The 14,756-nt window shown below is 35.2% G+C and overlaps 1 protein-coding gene across 6 annotated transcripts in view; it reads right to left on the bottom strand.

Annotated features, from left to right (window-relative positions):
- Positions 1-14,756, bottom strand: part of MEF2A (myocyte enhancer factor 2A) — a 91,835-nt gene that overhangs the window by 42,513 nt on the left and 34,566 nt on the right. For 4 of the 6 annotated variants that reach the window (XM_007458468.1, XM_007458466.1, XM_007458467.1 and 1 more), the window contains one exon: positions 1,799-1,930. In XM_007458468.1, coding sequence (XP_007458530.1) covers positions 1,799-1,930 — 132 coding nt within the window. Of the gene's footprint in view, positions 1-1,595; positions 1,734-1,798; positions 1,931-14,756 lie in introns of all 6 variants that reach the window. The other 2 variants (XM_007458463.1, XM_007458465.1) reach the window with 1 other exon arrangement.

The following is a 14,756-nucleotide window of genomic DNA, read 5'->3' on the forward strand; positions in this document are numbered from 1 at the left end:
TCACGTTTTATATATAACACAATGCAATGAATGTAATAAAAATGCAAAAAAAATAAACAAAATTAACTACTGACAAGTTATCTTTAAACTGTATAAAGATTAAATTACAAATATTGTTATCTTATTTCACTCCAAAATATTCCATAGTTCCTTAAAAATAGTATTTTCTATTTTCCTCTTGCATTTCCTCCATAGACCACTTATACTTGTTAACCATAATAACAATCCTCTTTATAATTAAAAGTGAGAGAAAATAGAACTTTCCTCTCCCTACATTTTAAAACAGTGATTTGCAAAGTAAGGTAACACTGCTAATTTAAAGTTGAAAGAATGTAAATAATTATGTACTTTATTCAATAGTTTATTTCAGGTAGAAAATAACTCATTAAAAAGTATAAAACAATGGATACATGATAAAATGTTGTCAAAGGTAAAGCAATTTTACTTAAACAATGTTTTTGCAGCTTAACATTAACTGCAAGGTCACCAACATCCATATGAGTTCAAAAGGGATTTTTTTTTTCAGTTGTTTTGCTTCTTAAGAATGGTATTAACACAAAAAATACCTCCTTAAATCTGTTTTCCATGGGCTTCTTCTTATAGCATAGGACTACTTTGAAGAAATAATCCATGATGCATACTTTAGGGCACAGTTTTAAGAGAATTAACTCTGGTAATGAAAGAAATAGCAGCATTGGAACCAATTTGTTCCACAAAGCCTACAACACATATGTAGTATTCGGGATATGTATCCAGAATAACTGTCTTAAGCAGCTCTTGCCAATGGTGCTTCAATGAGAACTCTCTGAAGAACTATCAGAGGAGTATGAACTCAAAGAAGTACTGTTTCACTACGGTTAAATGTGTGAGCATGGAAAAACTTTAAACCAACTATTTGATTTGTAACCAGTTTAAGAACACGGCATCCTTAAATTAAAATCGAGCCAAGGCTCTCTTCCTCAATACCTACAGTGTTAAGGAAAAGAATAGGAATTTGGAGGTACTGTCACCAAATTGTTTGGGGACATTAACGAAGAGCCAAATAGTAAGCTACTATTACAGCAACTGTATAAAATAATTAAAAATAATTTTGAAACACCACATTTTATAATAAATCCAGCCATTTTATATTTTATAGTCTCGAGATCTACTTAAGTACATGTAATATTTTAAAAGTCATCGGAGGGAGAGGGAAGTCTCATATGCACCCTATATTTAAAATCATGGAAATTTAAACCTGGAAGGGACCTTAAAAAACTATGTGAGCCAACTCACTCACTTTACAGATGATGAAATTGGAATCCAGGATGTTTAGGATAGGATGCCCTATCCAAAGACATGGGGACAGTAAGTAGCAGAGCTTGTATTAGGATGTTTTCTCTTCACTTCTATGTTTAAGACACTCAAGATCGAAGATGTACCATTGTAAGATTTATGCAATTTTATTTTGAAGTTCTATAAAACCAAAAGAAATTAATAAAATACTTTTCCCCCTTCTACTTACTGCTGTCATCACCCACTAGGAAAATAAACAAGATGTGTTGTCTATCTCTTCATGCACAAAATAAGATCACAAACCATACTTTAGTACTCACTGCGATTTTATGATTCCGCATCATATTATCAAATTCCTCATTAATTTTTTTATATTTTTCTTCTGTATGTGGAGTTAGCACATAGGAAGTATCAGGGTCTGGGCTGTCGCACCCTCTGTGTTCCTTCTTGTTCAGAGCCTAAATAATGAAGTTAACAAAAAGGATCAACAAATAAAAAGTAGAGGTAAAGTAAAAGTACTTACAGGGCCTCGTTTGAAAATAAAATCACTATCTTCATTTAGTTTGCTGAATCTGTCCTCCGAGAGTGGACTGTGCTCAAAGTAATCGTCAGCATCAGGGCTCTCACAACCATTAAGGCCTTTCTTTCTTAAAGTCTGAAATACAATTGGAAAATTCACACACAAATGATACTAACTTGCCATGAGTTTTTTTTGTAAAATCTATTATGAGAGCACAGACTGAATGAACTGGGTAATACAAGAGCCACTGAAATGGTTTTAAATGATCACAATGCACTCTAAGTCTTCAAATAAAGTAAACCTTAGACATAAGCAAAATTATGTTCCCATTATACATTAAGAGAAAAGGAATATTTATATATTTGGATTCTTCCTTTCCAAACTTCCTAGAGAATACTAAATTACTCACTGCTCTGACAGTTACAATCCAAATCTGATTACAGCCTGATCAACATATCTGATAGGATCAATGAGTATGAGACCCCGAAATACAAATATATCAAGATGACATATATATAAAGTTACCTTTATAAAATGAACATTTCAGCAACTTCATCTACTGACATTCCTTTCTGCCTGAGAGTTTATCCCATTCAACAGAAAGAATAGGCTCAATATCCCAATAATTTCATTCCTAATTTGTTCTTAAATACTGTGATTTTGCTACATAACTCTGAAGTATAAAAACTCGAATACTTATTTACATATGACAGTAATGACTCTTTCCTACGTAGAATGTACATATCGTTAGTGACTTCACATATCTTTAAATTTTGTAAAAAAAACTAATTCAGCATGATCTTTTCCACACTTTGCTAGCTCTTTCTACAGAGTGCCTTCATGGATTGATTTAGTCCACTGAATTGACTTTCTGGAGAATTTTCTTGAGTGTTATCAAAGTACCCCCTGGACCATATTGACTCTTTTCCTTTCTTCTTACTTTGGGGTACAAATTGGTTGGTTTTCTGAGTTTTAATTAAAATCATCACAAAATGACTTGTTTAACATTTAAAAGAATACACTTAAAACCAAGGGCTTGATAATCTACAGAATATTTATTCACTTACAGACTGTCTAAGTTTTTAAAAATCCTGATGGGTCTTATTTTAAAGTAGAATTTTGGGGTTCAACAACTTAGATAGCTTTGAGACTTGCTGATTTTCCAGCCAACCACAGAGGAGTTTTAGGAAGTTAAAATTCTCCAAGTAAGCCTACCTACTTAGGTTAAGAAATATTTGAACAATAGATTAGTACTAGATGAGTGCATTTATAAATGATTATTTATATTAGATTTAAGGTATATTTTAAATTAATTCATAATAATAGATCTTGGTATCCTTTAAAACATGATCTACAATAATTATGAACGCTATTTCACTCTTTTTTTTCTTGAAAGAACATAAACACACAATACATTAAGATTTGAGAATTTTTCCTTAATTTCTCTGAAGTCTATTTTAAAATTTCACTTTACTCGATTTTTTTTTTTTTTTTTTGCATGCTTAAAGGATCATAAGAAATCAGTGGTATAGCTGTGTTAGCTTCTCAAATTGCTTGGCGTGCACTAGGAATCTCATACACAATGCCTGAAACTCCCACCACAACACAATCACTAAACATGAGCATACAGCAAACACTACACCTATTTCCCCAATATCAGCCCCATGGCTCTAAGTTCTATGGGTCTAAGTAATCACATGAACTTTTATGTGTACTTAGCCATAAAAGGTCCTGTTGTTTAAAACTAAAAGGTGGACACGTATCCTCCCCCATTCGTAGTAGCAAGTTCTGCTTGCCAAAGCTCTGCAACTTGCTATCAGCAATGAAGATGTTAACACTCAGAATACTGGAACACAGTGAACTCTTATAACCAACACAGCTCTAGAAACAGAACAAATATAGTAGTCGCCTACACACAGATTTTATCATGAAGTTGATTTATTCTAGCCTGAAATCTCTGGATATTTTCCCCTCATATTCATATATCTTAAGACTAAGTAATTCACAGCCTTGCTCTTCCACTAACAGCAATCACCAAGTATGGTCTCTGAACATTTTTAAATTACAGAAGAAAAAGAATATGGCCTTTGTTTAGTAATTACACAAAAGTTTTATCCTACAACAGTAGGGTTAACTCTACTTGTACCCAAGAGGAAGAATAGCGCTCTGGTATCTCCAGCTCTGCAAGTCTTCACTTTAGAGGGGGTTCCTGTCATTGTGAGAGAATTTAAGAGGCTGTATCAGCTCTGCAGATAACAAGCTAATGTACCTCTGTTGGATATCCAACTTGTGTCTTCTTATCACAAGAATATGAAGAGTTGTTTTGAGGACCCAACTACCATAAAAAGACTTTTTCTGTCTTCTTTATCTTACCACATAGCATAACAGTAAAAGTTTCTCCTGTGTCACTGGTACTAACAAGTGGAATGCTGTATCTATTAACAAGGCCAGGCGAGGCATATAAGAAACAGGCTAGCTTCAGTTTTCTTACGTGCTTCAAGTTAGCCACAATAAAAACACTTGCTCAATGAAGAAAACAGTCTGAAAGGTCACCACTAAGGATGAATCTGCTTTTAAGTGGGAAAATATTCAAGAGTATTAGCACTGTGCACTCTATAGCTATTACTGATGATTATAATGTTCCACTCTTAAGTAAACAGGACTTTAAAAGTACTTTATTCTTGTACATGTGATTGACAGTTTTTCAGGGTCATTATGGCAAACTTAAGGGGGAAACTCCATAGTGCCAAAATAATTTCATATTTCAGGGGCGTATACCATTTAAGTTGATGTATCCCAATTGCTTTTCTTAAATAACTGTATTCTGAAACACAGATTATGAATTGCTAAGGGGACCAGTGGTGATGAACAATTAAATTATTAATCAGTTTAAGCTGACTTGATACAACCTGTTCTGTGCCCTTCAAATCAGTGTTCCAAACATGTTTAAAGACTCTAACTAGTAAGATTACTTACATGAAATCATAAAATTAGTATACCTACAATTTTCATTAGTTCATTTCTGTAGAAAACAGAAATTTTATTTTTGGAGGGTCAGTTAAACACCTTTAAAAAGACAAACATTTCTACTTGTCACAACAAAGTTAAACTCTATTACGATTTTAATAGCTTTTCTTTTTGTGATTTTGGGAAATTTTACGTAGGTTTTAAATAATGAATGCCCTTAGCTAACATTTACCTTCAACATTAGTTACATAGAGACAAATTGTGAAAAAATTTTAAATGGATCAAAAAATAATTGCTAAGTGTCTTTAATCTAAAACAATGCATCTGTTAAGACACTTCCTCCCAGGTTATCTGATTCTTTGTGGTTTGTGCCTGTCTTCAAGCTATTTTACAACTCTGTAGATAGAAATTTATTTGTAGAAAGCTGATAGTAATGCAAATAATTAGTGTTTATAGACACGCAAATAGATTCTGTCTGAAGGAGGTTTCAACTGACCTCTTTCCTCACTGTGGAAGATGTCAATTTTGCACCTATGAAGAAAATTCATTTTGCCTTCTTGATGGGCTTATGCATTTCTCTAATCTTTGGATTTACCTTTAACCAGTTGCAACATTTTTTTCTCGTTCCCTGAGTAATTAATGAGTTAAAAGTATTGACTCATGTTCATTTTATAGCTGCCTAAGAATCAAGATTTTACCTTTTCTGAAAAAAAACTGTTTAAACAGTTTTAAGAGTGAAACCACCCTTGACTCGTGATTCACAGCAGATCCAAACTCAGGGGAAAAGAGTCTGCTCTTGTTAGAACTTAGTATTGGATTGTGTATAGGTTTTTAAAGAAAAAAGCAATGTGCTGTTTGTTATTTAAAATTTTTGAAAATATTTAATTGTCTGATTAATAATCTGTACTAATTTATTATGGTATCAAAAATTAAGGAAATATGATCAGAGGAGGATTATGACCTTTTAATTCTCTTCAAGAAGTTAAGGACAATAATCCTTAATTTTTGTGACAATTCATAAATGAAATATTATTCATATCACAGTATTAAGAGTGTAACCATCTAAAACTGCAAACCCCACAATCTCTTGAAACAGGGTTCCTCTCCATCTGAAGCTAACGAGTTCCGAAGTAAAATTCAAGCTGTTGGGGAAAAGAGTAGGTAATGTTTTGCCTGTAAGCATTTCCAGGGAGAAGGGATCCCTACATGACATCTAAACTTTCTGAGCTGGATACGCCCAAATTAAACTTACAAGTAAGAGGATGTTTTCTTTTCGGTTTTGCTATTAATTAAATCAGTTTTACCCAAATGAAGAGTAACTTAAAGACTTCTACCTACTGATTAAAGACCTCGTAGGTAGAAAGGCTCCTAAATTTAAGATTTCTATACCAACTTAAGGAAAAACATTAAAAAACTGAAATTTAGTGGGTATCCTGGCTAGAACTTCCATTTAGGTTATATCCATTTTATTCTTTGACTAGGTTATTTTACAATTCTGTAGAGATGGATATCAGTTTAAAACTATCAGAAAACTCACAGTAACTGCAAATAATTCCTGTTCACAGAAACTGTTTTCTGTGGAATGTCACTGATTATCACATTGTGGATACTGACCAATTTTTGCTTCCCCATGTATTGGGTTGGCCAAAAAGTTCGTTCGGGTTTTTCCATAACATCTTACAGAAAAACCGGAACGAACTTTTTGGCCAACCCAAAAAATTCATTTCAGCATTCTTTACTGATGTGTGGTATTCTGAGTTCTTCTTTGAACTGGCTGTGACATCTTACTGGTTCATCGTTAATTAATTAAAATATTTGACACATGTTCACTTTATAGTTGAATGAGAGTAATGATTTTATACCTTCTTCCAAATCTAATCTGAAACTTTGAAGACCTACAGTCCCAACTGACTACTGTACATTTCCATTTGGATATTTGGCTAATATCTCTATTTCAGTTTAACCAAGATGGAACTCATTATCTTTTATTAAATAGATCCCCTTTTTGGATTTAGCTATTCTAGTCAACACAGCAAGCAATCTTGCTGTTCACTCTTTGTTCTCTCCCCACATTAACATGGAATTCCAAATTTTGTAGATTATTATTTCCATTTCCACTGACTATATATCCTCCTTCTCTTCTCTCTCTTCTGATTTGTCCCTTAAATTGTTACAGATTCAGTTCTCCTCAGTACTTTGTACTTGTCACCCTTGTTTTAGATCTTTGATGGCTGTGATCTAAAAGCAGTAGCCTCTAAACTTTCTAGATTATCCACCCCATCTGTAAACATATTTCACGCACAGCCCCCAATATATGCATACAATGAAAAAATTATATGCATGAATGACTGTCAATCTTTTCAAATATTAACATGCCATATCTTAGGATGAAATATAATTTCCATTATTTTCTCCCTGAACCCTAGTAGTTTTATAGATCTTACATCCCTCCTGAAATAACAGATGTAGAGTACAAAATCAAAGTTCCTTAGCCTAACTGCAAGTCACCTAACAGCCTAGCTCTTATTTTTTTTTTTTCCTTCCCCATTTTTATGCTTCCTGAAACCTGACCCAGACAGAGTGGTCAAAATTATTGTCCTAACAGGCACAAAAATCCCTTCACTGATTTCACCCCACTTGTTTGAAACCCTGTCTTCTCTCTTATTTGTATGACTATTTTATAGCTCACTATGGCCTAGTTTGAACTCCATCTTTCCATGAAACTTTCTTCCCCCGCTGCTTCTTAGGCTGAAATTTTAAGAGCACTTACTCTATAGAGCATTCATGTAATACAGGCAACATTGTATTTACTTATCTTCTGTATATTTTCTGTATTCTTCAACTAATCTATGAACTTTCAAATCAAAGACTGAAGTCTAGATTGCTTTACATTTTCAGAGTCTAGACAAACAAGGTGCTACACACACATGAAATATGTATTTACTAATACTTGCACAATAAAAAAAACAGCAAAGGAGAGATCAGTATGATCTCTGATGTTATTTCAGGTGTCTTCTAAAACATAAAATTATGGATTTGTTATAATATACTTAAATAATAAGGCAATCCAGAAACATTAGTTTGAACTAGGTTGATCCACAGAAATCCTTGATAGTTGACTGCTTCTGAACTACAAAAATACAATTTCATATGTATAATTTCATATATAAGTTTAACTTACAATAGCCTATACTCTGAAAGCTGCTGGGATATTCTCCAGTGGGTTTTTGGATAGGAAAGATTAGAATTGGTAGTGCAAGAAGACTTCTTATTTTGAGTGTACAGTTAGCTATAATTAACTAAGAGCCAAAGATTCTGATTCTGGATCTTATTTTGAACACAGAAGGCTGAAGTATAAACCTGGAAATCTAAAAACCAAAAGCTTGACTTTTCTTAATTAAGGGAAACTCCATGTCATCTATAGAGGATCAACCCAGTTTAAAAAAAAAAAAAATTTATGTTAGCACTGAGATAAGTGTTCACAGCTCACCAAATCTCCTCTCCTACTGAGAAAGTATCAGTAAGACAGTATCATAATTGAAGCTTTTTTAAATTTGGGAATTATGTTCTGATTACAAAAATGGGTAATTGTATAAGAACCCAGAACACCAATTTTTACATGAAGACCATCAGTTGTGCCTTCAGGAGAGTCTCTTGCAAACTAGCCATGGTGGCAGAGATGAGGGACCATGTAGATCTTGAGATAGAGTTCCTGATTTCTGGCCTTAAGGAGACAGGTATTGCTTCCTGCCTTGGGTGCAATCTGCCTATATTCTTTCAATAAGTCCCCCTTTGGTTTGAGCTACTTTAACTGAATTTCTATTCCTTATAATCAAAGAACCTTGATTAAAACAAAAAAAAACTGTCACAATTCTTTGAGTCATGAGTTAAGTCTCCTTATCTGTCTAAATCATCTAAGTCCCCAAACCTGGAGAAAACTGACTCAAACAACGATCTTTAAAGTCATGTGTTCTACTGTTCTACTTATAAAGTTTTAGCAACCTTATCTTTCAAGTTCAAGGAAACACTTTTAGAATTCTGGAATGCTGGGTATATATAAAAACACTGCTTGGCAGGCCCTGAACATTTGTCTCTCATTTTCTAGTCTACATTACTAAATCTGTTGGTGAAACTGGAGATAGAAAGAGTAAGGCAAAAGTAGAAAGGAGATAGGGAAAAGAAACTTGAGAAGGCAAGAACAATGCTGTTTAGACTTTTTTTCTAAGTATAGCCAGGTTTTTTTTTTGGTTTCTTTTTTACACAATAAACTTAAAAAAACATATTTCAATATGGATTATAAATTAGGCAGAGGCAGCTAATTTTAAATAGATTTCTTTCAGCTTATATTCTGTCATCAGCAAAAAATAACACTTAAAATTTTAGACACATTTATTCTCCATGGAAATTATATATATACACACACATGTGTGTGTGTATATATATATATATATATATCAATAAATATATATGCACTAATACATATACACACACTATGGTGTTTGTTTACAGTGTGAAGAAATTTAGTATTCAGGATATTTTTCATTGTAAATATGTTTAAATAAATATTTAAATCACGTGGAATCTGAAATAAGAACTGATAAAAATCCCAGAGGACTGGCATTTTCTGGAATCTTGAGATATGATACTGAATTTTGGATTCAGGAGTCTATACTGCCTGAGTGTTTACCGGGGTCCCTTGTCAGACTGCATTTTTAACATCAATCAAGAACTGAAATATACTTTAACATATGCTCAATTTTATAATGACAATTGTCAAATTCCATTCCATACTAATAATAATCATAGCACTTAGAAGTGAAACTAGGGAATTAAAAGTACTCAAAAGGTACATACGTTAAAATGCACAATGACCTCATCAACTGAATCAATCTACAATATCACCACCCACCTATTTCATTTCTGTGAAGCAGCTAAGCAGCTCCATAAACACCGGCTGAATGGATAATTTGTCAGCTCTAGCTTATAAGGAATAAATGAGTGCTTGTAAAATAAAGGAATAATATGTCTTGAGTTCCAAGGAACTTAAACTGGACTTTAGAATTTTTTTTAATGAAAAGTTCTCCTTTTCCCCATTTTTAATAACTTTCCAATACTTCTTATTCTTCATAGACACTTTAAAAACACACAAAAACATTTAATTTTTAAAACTGGACATACATAAAGGTGCATCAAAATTTATATAAAATTCAACAATTATAAAGTGAACAATAGTAATTCTAATCAGGTCAAAAAATAAACCAAACCCTATATATCTCCCTCAATCACATAACCCTCCCCTCTCTCCTCTATAGGTAATACCATCTTAAATCTGTGATGTCAACTATCTGTACTTTCTCTATAGGTTTACCATATACATATCCCTAAAACTATAATTTAGCTTTGCTTATTTTTAAATATCATGTGAATGTAATATATGCAATGTATTATTTTGTCTGGCCTCCTTTATTATACTTTATGTTTATTATATCCATAGGGTTTCATATAGTTACAGTTTATACATTTTTATTAAATATTGTATTATATGGGAAAAAACTTTATCCATTCTATTACAGATAGGACATTGGAGTTGCTTCAATATTTTGGCTATCATGAAAATGTCAAAATGCACATTTCTGCATAGTCTACTGCGTATCTGCACACATTTCTCTAGAGTACATTCTTAGGAGCAGAATCGTTAGTTTGTAACTAGATAATGCAAAACTCTTTTTTAAAGTAGTTGTATCAATACATATTTCTACCTGCAATGAGGATTTAACTTGCATTCCCTTGATTACCAACCAAATGAAGCACATTTCATAACTATTGCCATTCAGATTTTCTTTTGTGAAGTGCCAAGTGTTCTAGAACTTTGCCAATTTTTCTATTGAGTTGTCTTTTTCTTATTACTTTAGAGTCATTCCTTTATTTGTAATCAACATAAATCCTTTGTTAATTTTATGTATTGTAAAAATCCTTCCCTATTGTGTGGCATGTTTAACACTTGTCTTTGGATGAAAACAGGTTCTTAACTTTAATAAAACCAAATTTATACTTTTGTCCCTTTACAGTTATCCTTTGCGGTAGTAATGTTTATGTCTTGTATAAGAAATCCTTCCCTACCTCAAAATCATGAAGATATTCTCCTATATTATATTCTAAAAGTGTTATAATTTTGCCTTTCACATTTAGGTGTATGATCTTCCTGGAGGTAGATTTTGTGTAAGATATGATGTAGGTTCACTTTCACAGTTTTCCCATGTATCTGTAACCAACTGTCCCAGCAACACTGCTTCAAGAGTTTGTTCTTTCCCCGTTTGATTTGTGATACCACAATTATCTATATATGTGCATGGTTTCTGAGCTATTACTTCATTGACATGTTTGGCATTCATGCCAATGCCACAGTATCTTCATTACTGTAGCTATAAAATTAGTCGCAATATATTGTAATGCAAAGCTTCTCATCTTACTGTTCTTTAGAGTGTCTTTTCCCCTTGAATTTCCCTATATATTTCAGAAGCAGTTTTTGAATTATTAAAAAAATTAATACCTTGGAATTTTCACTGGCATTACTTGACTCTATATGGATTATTCATGTAGCACTGACATATACAATACTGAGACTTCCAGTCCATGATATTAGGATACTCTGTTAAGTCAACCCTGCATTCCTGGGATAAATCCAACTTAGTCATAATGTGTATGACTTTTATATATTGCTGGATTTAATTTCTGTATTAGTTAGCATAAGTGATGTCAGATGCTTTAACAAACACAAGTCTCTGTGGCCTAACACAATGAAAGTTTCTTATTCACACAAAGGCTAATGAGGATGTTTCTTATCTCAGAGATCCTTAGGTGAAACTATTCAGAGCCCAGTCATTTATCTTTTGGTTCCACATGAGATCTCAAGAGTTCCCATCTGGATTCTCTGCAGCTGGCTGACAAACAGAGAAGAGAGAGTATGATGATCATGTGGAAGGTATTTTACAGATCAGGCCTGGAAGTAGCATGAATCACTTCTATTAACGTTCCATTGGCCAACTCAGTCACAAGACCACTCCAATGCAAGGCAGGCTGATAGTCTAGATGTGTGCCCAAGCAACAGAGAAAATGACTTAATGTGAAAATAAAAATGTCTCTGATAAAAAAAATTTGTGAACTCAAAAAAGTCAACTAATATTATGTTTAGGAGTTTTGCACTTATATTCAGTGAGACTGACTTCTGATTCTTCTTTTTAGAACTCTCCTTGTTTTGCTATCAAGATTAGACTAGCTTCATATAAAGAGAGCTCCCTCTTTTTCTATTCTCTGGAAGAGTTTGTGAAATATTGGCGTTATTTTTTCTTTAAAATTCTGCTAGTACTTCTTAACAAAGCCATCTGGATTTGGAGCTTCTCTGTGGTAAACTTGGCAATAAGACTACTCAGATTTTCTGTATCTTTCCTGATTCCATTTTGTTAAACTACATTTTTCTCGAAATTTGTCCACTGAGTCAAAATTTTGAGGCACAATGGAGTCTTGAGATTATATGTGCTCAAAAAATTACATTAAAATAGCTGTTGAATAGAAAACTAAATGTTACCTTTGTGATCATCTAGTTCACCTCCTACCTTTATAGAGGAGATTAAATTTAGGAGAGACCCAAGTTCTCACCCTCCAACCCCACCACATCACACAGTTATTAAGTAGCAGTACTGGGACTAGAATAAAAGTCTTCTGATGTCCAGTCTAGTGGTCCTTCCACTACACTGTGTTAGTTCAGACTGCATTAATCAGTCAACAAACAAAGGGAGACTGCATAGAGGACTGTGATCAGGAACCACTTCAACCACTGGAAAGAGAGCACACTTCTTGTGCATGTGGTTGTAGGCACTGCTTTCAGACTCCTTCCCCAGTTCTTCTATGACCTTATCCATATCTATCTCAGTTAGAAGTGTGTGATGTTCAAGCTATGGTTTCTTTGAATTTTAAGGTCTTACCCAGTATATACCCAAGTTTGATGGCAAAGGTGTCAGCAAATGGTAATGATACTTCTCCCCAACACCACCCAAAACAAACAGTTTTTTGGCCCTTGGCTTCCGGGAGCTAGATACTAGGCAGCCCAACAGTCTCATTTTACCCACAGGGATAATGTAACTCTTGCAGAACTCCACATATAAATGAACACTATGACAGAGTTGGCTCTTGGAGTACTGTGAAATCAGGAAAGTATATCTTCAAAGCCCTAGCTCTTGGTTCTTCACTCTCTCTCTCTCTCTCTCTCTGTGTGTGTGTGTGTGTGTGTGTGTGTGTGTGTACTTAAACTGTAAAAATGACTTCATTTACCTTTATCCTTTTTTTCCCCTTTAATCCAACAAATATTACTGACAGCACTCTACTAGGTTCAGATATTCACTGATAAAACAGTCATGAGAATCAACAGACACAGGACCTTCAAGATGGAAGAGCAGTAAGATGTGGAGATACCTTCCTCCCCACAAATATATTGAAAATACTACATGTGGAACAACTCCTACAGAACACCTACTGCCAGAATGCTGGCAGACCTCAGAATTCCCAAAGGGCAAAAAAATCCCCACGTACCTGGGTAGGGCAAAAGAAAAACGAAAAAGCAGAGACAAAAGAATAGGGACAAGACCTGCACCTCTGGGAGGGAGCTGTGAAGGAGGAAATGTTTCCACACACTAGGAAGCCCCTTCACTGGTGAAGACAGGGGGTGGGCAGGGGGGAAGCTTAGGAGCCACGAAGGAGAGCGCAGCAACAGGGGTACAGAGGGCAAAGTGGAGAGATTCCCACACAAAGGATCTGTGCTGACCAGCACTCACCAGCCTGAGATGTGTGTCTGCTCACCTGCTGGGGCAGGTGGGGGCTGGGAGCTGAGGCTCGGGCTTCAGAGGTCAGACCCCAGGGAGTGGACTGGGGTTGGCTGTGTGAAGACTGCCTGAAGGGGGCTACTGAGCCACAACTAGCCAGGAGGGAGTCAGGGACAAAGTCTGGACCTGCTGAAGAAGCAAGAGACCATTGTTTCAGGATGTGCAAGGAGAGAAGATTCCTTCCCCGTGTGCTCAGAAAAGGCAGAGCACCGCCCAAGTGAGCTCCAGAGACTGACGCGAGCTGCGGCTATCAGCTTGGACCACAGAGACGGGCATGCAACGCTAACGCTGCTGCCACTGCCACCCCCACCCCCCTGAGAGCCTGCACAGCCCGCCACTGCCAGGGTCCCAAGTTTCAGGGACAACTTCCCTCGGAGAATACATGGCACGCCTCAGGCTGTTGCAATGGCACATTGGCTTCTACTGCTGCAGGACCGCCCCGCATTCCAATTATAACTACTGTACCCCTACCTCTCCCCAGCCTGAAAGAGCAAGAGAAGCCTAATCAGCCGCTGTTTTAACCCCTCCTGTCTGGGCGGGGAACAGATGCCTGAGGGCAACCTACATGCAGACACAGGGCCAAAACCAAAGCTGAACCCCAGGAGCTGTGCAAACAAAGAAGAGCAAGGGAAATTTCTCCGAGCAGCCTCAGGAGCAACAAATTAAATCCCCACAATCAACTTGATGAAGCCTACATCTGTGGAATACCTGAATAGACAACGAATGTTCCCAAAATTGAGGCGGTGGACTTGGTAGCAACTGTAGACTTGAGGTTTGTGGTCTGCAGCTGATTTGTTTCTGATTTTTATGTTTATCGTAGTTTAGTTTTTAGCGCTTGTTATCATTGGTGGATTTGTTTATTGGTTTAGTTGCTCTCTTCTTTTTTTAATGTTTTAAAATTTATTTATTTTTTAAAATTTTATTATTTTTTCTATACTTTTTTAAATTTTACTTTTTTCTTCCTTTTTCTTCTTCCTTTTCTTCTGAGCCATGTAGCTAACAGGGTCCTAGTGCTCTGGCTAAGTGTCAGCCCTGAACCTCTATGGTGGGAGAGCCAAATCCAGGACACTGGACCACCAGACACCTCCCAGCCCCACATAATATCAATGTTGAGAGAT

This window comes from Lipotes vexillifer, unplaced genomic scaffold (assembly GCF_000442215.2).
Source record: "Lipotes vexillifer unplaced genomic scaffold, Lipotes_vexillifer_v1.1 scaffold626, whole genome shotgun sequence".
NCBI classification, from domain to species: Eukaryota; Metazoa; Chordata; class Mammalia; order Artiodactyla; family Lipotidae; genus Lipotes; species Lipotes vexillifer.